Source organism: Carlito syrichta, unplaced genomic scaffold, assembly GCF_000164805.1.
Source record: "Carlito syrichta isolate Samal-C Ts95f unplaced genomic scaffold, Tarsius_syrichta-2.0.1 Scaffold312719, whole genome shotgun sequence".
NCBI lineage: Eukaryota > Metazoa > Chordata > Mammalia > Primates > Tarsiidae > Carlito > Carlito syrichta.
The window spans coordinates 360,247-367,681 of record NW_007256815.1 but is presented as its reverse complement, the minus strand read 5'-3'; the positions used below and the strand labels follow the sequence as shown (position 1 = coordinate 367,681).

The window sequence follows — 7,435 nt, the reverse complement described above, 5'->3', positions numbered from 1 at the left end:
CACTCCAGTCTGGGCGACAGAGTGAGACTCCAACTCAAAAAAAAAAAAAAAAAGATTACTAGAATAGTCAGATTCATAAAGATAAAATAGAATGGTGGTTTTCAGGGGCTAGAAAAGTGGGGAATGAGAGTTAGTGTTTAATGGGGACAGATTTACTTTGGGAAGATGAAAAAGTTCTGGAGATGGATGGTGGTGATGGCTGCACAACAGTGTGAATGTACTTAATTCTAATGAACTGTACACTTAAAACTGGTTAAAGGCCGGGCACAGTGGCTGGCACCTATAATCCTAGCACTTTGGGGGGCTGAGGTGAGAGGATTGCCTGAGCCTAGAAGGTGGAGGCTGCAGTGGCTGTGAGCGTGCCACTGCACTCCAGCCTGGGTGATGGAGACTCCAACTCAAAAAACAACAAACCTGGTTAAAATGGCAACTTTTGTTATATTTTATTACAACAGAACAGTTAAAATAGGCCAAAACAACCCTCCCTGGCCACCTGCCTCCCAGCTTCCTTCAACATACAACTTGCAGAGTGCTGACACTATCTCTGAAGTACCTCTCACCCACACCACATATTCCTGTCAAGGTCACCGAGAACTCAATGGCCAATCCCAATAATGTTCTTCCTTGTCTTACTCAGTCTGCCCTGGATCCTGAAGTTCAGGTCTGCTGGAGTTGCCTCCCACCACTTCTTCGGCTCCCCTGCTGGTCTCTAGTCCCACCTCCCAGTGTAGTGCCCCTTGACCAGTACCCAACCTCCTGGTAGAATTCCTGGCATGTGGCCGGGCGCAGTTGCTCACACCTATAATCCCAGTACTTTGGGAGACAGAGGCAAGAGGACTGCCTGAGCCCACGGGTTTGAGACCAGCCTGGGCAACATGGTGAGACCCTCCTCTCTACAATAAATAAAAAATTAGCCGGGCTCAGTGGTTCAGCCTGTAATCCCGCGCCTTTGGGAGGCTGAGGTGAGTGGATTACCTGAGCCCGCGGGTTCAAGACCCGTCTGGGCAGCAAGACCTCATCTCTACAATAAATCAAAAAATCAGCCGGGCATGGTAGTGCATACCTGTAATTCCGGCTACTTGGAAGGCTGAGGCGGAAGGATCGCCGGAGCCCAGCAGGTCGAGGCTGCGGTGGCTGGGAGTGGCCACTGCACTCCAGTCTGGGCGACAGAGTGAGACTCCAACTCAAAAAATAAATAAATAAATAAATAAATAAATAAATAAATAAATAAATAAATAATTTAGCTGGGTGTGTTGGAGCACACCTGTAGTTCTAGCTACTTGGAGGGCTGAAGCAGAAGGATCAACTGAGCCCGTTGAGGCTGTGGTGGCCATGAGCATGACACTGCACTCCAGCCTGGGCAACAGACTGAGACTCTGACTCAAAAAAAAAAGAAAGAAAAAGAAAAAAGAAGAAAGAAAAATAAAAGAGTTCTTGGTACCTGTGACAGCAAGCTTGTGCTCTGGAGACTCTAAGCCTGCGTTCCACACAACCTCCCTCTGAGCCCCAGCATCTGACATGCAGCATCTGATGGCTCCCCTTGACTGTACAGCCCACTTGACTATCTAAGAGGCAACCCAACTCAGCTTGTGCACATGGAGCCCACTTACCTCCTCCATACTCTGCGACCAGCCCACATAGAAAGGCACCTGACTTGGATCTCACAGAGATACTATACACCTCAATTAATTGGCTCTAGATGTCACAAATATCAAGAAGCCCCATTCTTCTCCCAGTCCCTTATCCTGACGCCAGTTGCTAAAACATGAAATAATGTGTCTCTTGGAATCCAGAGGTGTGTGATTTGTTGCTGTTCCCTGGAGGACAGCGCACTGCCAGCAGCCTCTGACAGTGGCAGGTGCACAACAGATACTGTGAATGACTGGCATTGGCACACCTGCTGCCCCTCCACCAGGCTTCCGGCAAGGCCCGCACCTTGATCTGGTCAAAGGGCTCAGGAGCTTTGCTGAGGTGCTTCTCAGCCCCCTCAGAGGCAGACATGACAAACTTCCACCCAGTGAGTTATCTGCTGAAGCTGCGCATAAAAGTCTGGAGCCCTAGGCTGGTGTGTGGTGTCCTCCAGAGTGAGGAGGTACAGGTGGAGCAGTTGATAGCACAAGGTGAGCAGCCTCTGCATCCAGCCATTGAGGACCGGTGTGGCAGCCTGGATGGGCAGGGCAGTCTTGCTGGGGCCTGGACCGCACTCAGCAGAGTTGCCAAGCTGCCTAGCAGCTCTCAGATTAGGGGTAGGGAGGTGAGTGAGTCTTCCCAGGTGGAGGAACTGTTCCCCAGGCATAGGAGGTGTGGAGGGTCACCTCCCCACATTGCTTGCCCAGGTACCACTCACCTGGGAGGCAGCTGCCCCTGAGTGAAAGAGGCTATGTAAAGTATGCAGTGGCAGGGACAAAACCAGGCCACCACATGGATTTGGGGAGTCAGCATGCTGCAGGGACTGTGTGCTCAGAGCTTGTACTATAGAAAGGAAGAAGGGTATATAGAACACGCAGGGCAGGCCCAAGAGGAGCCACCCACAGCATGAGGATCAAACAGCATCTTTATTGTGGGAGGAGGCCCCAAAATCCAAAGAAAGACACGCAGATGTCTGACACTGATGCCCACAGATGTCCAAGGTACATGCGGAGGATGAGGGAACCAGGAACCATCGCCTTAGGCTGCTGTCCCTTCCTCCCCTAACATGAGGACAGTGCTGCAGGCTCAGGCATGCAGGAAGCGGTTGAAGGCATTGTAGGCTGACTCCAGGTCAAAGAGCATCTGGCGTACCTGTGAGTCGTCTAGCTCATCAGACGCTGACATACCACTCAGGGTTTGCAGCCTGCGGGAGCACAGCACCACAGGGGCATTGAGGGGCTGGCAGGGCCTCAATGGCACTGCAGGTGGTTCTGTCTGGCCAGGAGGGGCACTCACCACTGGCTGACTGTCTGGCGGCCCTCAAAGTCAGGAGGCAGGTGGCTCATACGGTGCATGGTCTCCATCAGCTCTCGCAGGTCGGGCTGAATCTGCAAACACAGCCACATAGCAGCTGAGATCCCTCCTCACTGGTCATGCTCTGTCCCCTCCCACGTAGGGCCCCGCCTGATTCCTGTACCTCATCCATGGCACGAATCTCCAGGCGCAGCTTGTCCATGACTGTGATGAAGAGCTGGGGACAAGTATGTGGTGAGGAATTGCAGGCTACCAGGGATAGGAAGAGGTCTTGCAGTTCACAGGCCCAGCTCCCCACAGGGCTAGGCCTGGGGCTGGGTCCCCCAAATCCCTCCTCAGCCTCAGCTGTCTGGTCACTCAGGCCTCCTCTCTGCACTCTGCTCCTGAACCCAAGGGGCGTCCCCATACATTTATAGCCTTGTCCAGTCAGGAGAGTGGGAGGAGGCTGGCTCCTCAGGTCAGGAGTGGGCAGGTCCTGGCTGTCTCGAGTCATGTGAGAACTCGGGGTAAACCTCCCTTCCCCCCAAGTCAGGACCCTGCCATGTCCCCCTCATAGGAGTCTGTGTGCTGCCTGGTAGGCCTCCCTGGACACTACCCTCCTCTCTCATTCACAGCCAAAGGTGCGCCCCCCCACCAAAGAACTCAGAGTGCGTGCTGCTCAGCTCTGGAATCCCCAGGACTCTGTACAAATGTGACCAGCTTCAGCAGGCAGTCTCAATTCTCCTAACTCCTGCACATCCACCGTCCCACCACCCAGAAGGCTGAAGGCGCACCGACACGACATCAGCAATGCAGCGGTTGAGATTGCCCTTGTCATCCTTGATGGTGATGGGCCGATCCTCCTTGATCCTCTCCATAGCAAGTGGGCAGTCCAGCTGTAGGAGGGCTGATGTGGGTACTGGGCTTCTCAGGACAATAGGCCCCATGTATACCAGGGTCCCAACCCAACAGCACCCCATACCTGTGCCCCATGGCACTCACCCCACGGGACAGAGGGATTGGCTCACTCACGCGGAATTTGCGGCAGAATTCATCAATAGAGCTGATTTCTGAGCCTTGAACCTGCCGGAAAGCAGCTTTGTACTGGACTAGGAGCCGGGAGCAGGCTGCAGTATACCTAAGGAGAGAGCTAGCTGCTGCTCTGAGTGTGTGACCAGACCTGCCTGGTTCATCCTGTTCCCTTAGCCTGTACAGATGCAAAGCAGTTCTTATAGGGAGCCAGGTAACACATCAGAGGCCATTGAGCGTTGAGGATTTGCACAAGAAAAGAGCTCTGGACAAGAGCACAAAGAGGGGCCAAAATATGGCTGCTGTAGGGGACAAGGCCCAGACCATGCAGGTTGGCCTGGAGCTTGGCACTGCCACCCAAACCCTGCCTATCCTCTGGACAATAGCACCCAGCCCTCTGTTATGACCCCATTGACAGTTCATGGTCCTGTGAGGCCAGCCGGTGAGGGGCTCATCAGTTTGCTGAATAAAGCCCCTGCAAACATCCTGGGTACTAGGCCTGGTCAGCACCGCCTCACAGACTGGACATCTCTGAGTCTCCTGTTCATCTTCTGAGGCCCTTTCATCAGCAAAGCTGTTTGTGATGAAGGGAAAGGGGGAGAGAGCCAGGACCACATCCCAGCAGCCCACTTGCAAGCCCATCCTTCACCACCCCTCCAGGGCTTCCTTGGCTAGGACCCAGGGGCACATTAATAATGCCATGTGGGCCCCACAGAAGTGGGTACCTCACAGCCTGATAGAACCCCAACTTGGGCCCCAGACCCCTGTTTTTGTTGCCTATAGAGCACCCAGGTTCCAGAAAGCAGGAACAGGTCTCTGAGGATGGCAGGCTCTCTCTCACTCGTTGGGGGTGACGCAGTCCTTGATGTATGCTTTCTCCAGGGCCTGCATCGTCTTCACCACCGCAAATAGCTCTGCCATATTGTCATACCTGAGGACAAATTTGTCCATCAGAGTAGGCTCTGAAGCAGAGAGCTGAAGCCTCCAGAGCCCAGGGTACCAGGCCCTTTGCCCCAGAGGAGGTGCTGTGGCAGAGCTCTGCATTATCTACCCCTCTTCCCTCATCCTGGGCAGAAACTCCTTAGGAATTGGGAATTGTTCCCCAGTCTGACCTCATGTCCTCCCAGCCCTCAGTGTGGGAGTGGGTCTAGGGGGAGGCTGTTCTGGGGAAGGCGAATGGGCATGGGTGTGAGTTGGGGGTAGCTTGGGTGCTTGGACTTACTTCTCCCGCTCCCGGGCATTCTTGTACAACTTCACTTCCTGTCAGAGAGACCAGGCAATGTGTTGACCAGCATTGCCAGGGGGCTGCAGGGCCCTGGTGAGAGTCACACAGGCTTTGCAGTTGGCCACTGCTAGCCAGGTAGGCATCAGCCACTCACCTCATACAGCTCTGGCTTGTTCCCAGGGGCTGCAACAGAGTAGAAAAAGAACTGGCTGGCTGGCCAAAGGTAACCCCAGGGCAGGCTGGTCCCAGCCTCCATTTCAGTTCCCCACTGAGACCCCCTGCGATGGGTCCTAAAAAGCCCAGAGGGAGTTGAAGGACAGGGGTTCCAACCTCACCCCCACATATTTGTGGGGGAACTTGAGCAGTACACTGCCTCTGGGAGGAGCCTGGCTCCTCCATTCCACTGCTGCTCCTTGCCTGTCACCTGTACGACAGCTGACCACACCACACTTTGTTCACAGCACCATGATGTGGCAAAAATGTTTGTCATATACTTCATAACCTTTCCCCTGCCTGGGCTTAGTGACACAGAGATGCCCAGAAGCCCCCAAGTTCTGATCACACTGAAGCTTGTCATCTCTGTACCCAGCAGGACCAAACTGGTGCTGCCTGGAGGAGATCTCTGGGCCATCCGTGTTCCTGTGGTCGCCTTGGACAACATCCCAAGTCCATATGAGAGCAGGGTGTGGGTGGGATACTTAATACCAACCCCTCCTGCTGCCACAACACTGTTCTGCCATCCCCCTTCCAATCCCCAGGCCCACTCAGACCATACTCACCTCCCATGCCTGGAGTAGCTGGGATCCCGTGAAACATCCTGTGAGCTTTGGTGGCCACAATACTGAGACCTGGGGAGCAGAGCAAGGGCCAACTCAGGTGACCCCAAAGTGCTGGGCCTGGAAGTCCAGGCCCTCAAAAGCAGTGGACACACACTGCCCTCAAAAGCAATGGGGGAAGTAAGGTGCTGATGAATATTCAGGACAGCAGTGATGGTGTTGAGGCAGGGGCTGCCGTGGAGTGTGGTCAAAGTTGGATGCTTATGCAAGTGATGAGAAGGAAGAGGAAGCAGGTATTGGATGACCCTAGGAGTAGTGTTTTGGGCATGGAACAGCACACTTAACATAAAGCCTTTAAGAATGAATTTGAAGAGACAGACAAGTTGAAGGACAGGCTAGAGCTTCCTAAATGAAGGGTGTCCTGGGGAATGAGGACGGAGAGGTGGTGCTCACAGGGCCATGATGTGGCAAGAACTATTCCAGTGCAGTTAGAGCTACTGGAGGGTTGGAGATGAACTTGTTGAGGCTCCTAAGCTAGCAGTAGGCTGTGGAGAAATACTAGAAGCAGAGTTCTATGGGAAGGCTTACTAGAATTCTCCCTATTAAGGAAGCTGATACCGATGTTCTTTGGAAGTGGGACTACCAGATCCACTGAAGGATTTGAAATAGGACTAAAATAAAAAGGTGTTAATAATATCCCTGTTTTTGGCCCAGTGGCACCTGGCAGTAAGGTGAACTGAGATGGTCAAAGTGGGAGCAGGCCGGGCTTGGTGACTCAGCCCGTAATCCCAGCGCTTTGGGAGGCCAAGGTGAGTAGATTGCCTAAGCCCGTGGGTTCGAGAACTGCCCAGGCAACTTGGTGAGACCTTATCTCTACAATAAATCAAAAATTAGCTGGGCTTTGTAGTGCGCACCTATGGTTCCAGCTACTTGGAAGGCTGAGGCGGAAGGATCACTGGAGTCCAGCAGGTCAAGGCTGCAGTGGCCAGGAGTGGCCACTGTATTCCAGTCTGAGCAACAGAGTGAAACTCCAACTCAAAAAAAAAAGAAAAAAAAGAAAGTGGGAGCAGTGGGTCTGGCAAGCAGGCACAGGGTTCAGATGTGCATTAGGCCTCAAAGGCTCTGTAGACATCCCAGCTGCCTGAGAAGGAGCAGGAGCTCAGGAGAGATCCAGGTTGGCAGCGTCAAGCCAGTGTTAACACTGTGGGAGTGGATGGTACCACAAGGGGTGAAAAAGGGGCAAATGAAAATAGGAGAGGAAGCAGCCCAGGCTGGAGCCCTGGGATACCCTAACACGGTAGAGTTGGCAAAAGGTAGCGTCACTCATGTTAAAAAAGAAATGCTAGCCGGGCTTGGTGGCTCAGCCTGTAATCCCGTGCTTTGGGAGGCTGAGGTGAGTGGACTGCCTGAGCCCGTAGGTTCAAGACCCGCCTGGGCAATTTGGTGAGACCTCATCTCTACAATAAATCAAAAATTAGCTGGG

At 53.4% G+C, this 7,435-nt stretch overlaps 2 protein-coding genes across 2 annotated transcripts in view; both read right to left on the bottom strand.

Moving 5' to 3' along the window:
- SLC39A4 (solute carrier family 39 member 4) overlaps positions 1–2,001 on the bottom strand; it is an 11,426-nt gene extending 9,425 nt beyond the window's left edge. Inside the window, exon 1 of the mRNA XM_008069982.2 lies at positions 1,898–2,001. Coding sequence (XP_008068173.2) covers positions 1,898–2,001 — 104 coding nt within the window. The remainder of the gene's footprint in view (positions 1–1,897) is intronic.
- Positions 2,002–2,536: 535 nt separating this feature from the next.
- Positions 2,537–7,435, bottom strand: part of VPS28 (VPS28, ESCRT-I subunit) — a 6,677-nt gene continuing 1,778 nt past the window's right edge. Inside the window, exons 2-10 of the mRNA XM_008069979.1 lie at positions 5,956–6,024; positions 5,331–5,359; positions 5,174–5,211; positions 4,793–4,882; positions 3,955–4,060; positions 3,717–3,818; positions 3,107–3,160; positions 2,926–3,017; positions 2,537–2,833 (exon numbers count right to left, since the gene is read on the bottom strand). Coding sequence (XP_008068170.1) covers positions 2,716–2,833; positions 2,926–3,017; positions 3,107–3,160; positions 3,717–3,818; positions 3,955–4,060; positions 4,793–4,882; positions 5,174–5,211; positions 5,331–5,359; positions 5,956–5,992 — 666 coding nt within the window. The 5' untranslated portion in view covers positions 5,993–6,024 and the 3' untranslated portion in view covers positions 2,537–2,715. The remainder of the gene's footprint in view (positions 2,834–2,925; positions 3,018–3,106; positions 3,161–3,716; positions 3,819–3,954; positions 4,061–4,792; positions 4,883–5,173; positions 5,212–5,330; positions 5,360–5,955; positions 6,025–7,435) is intronic.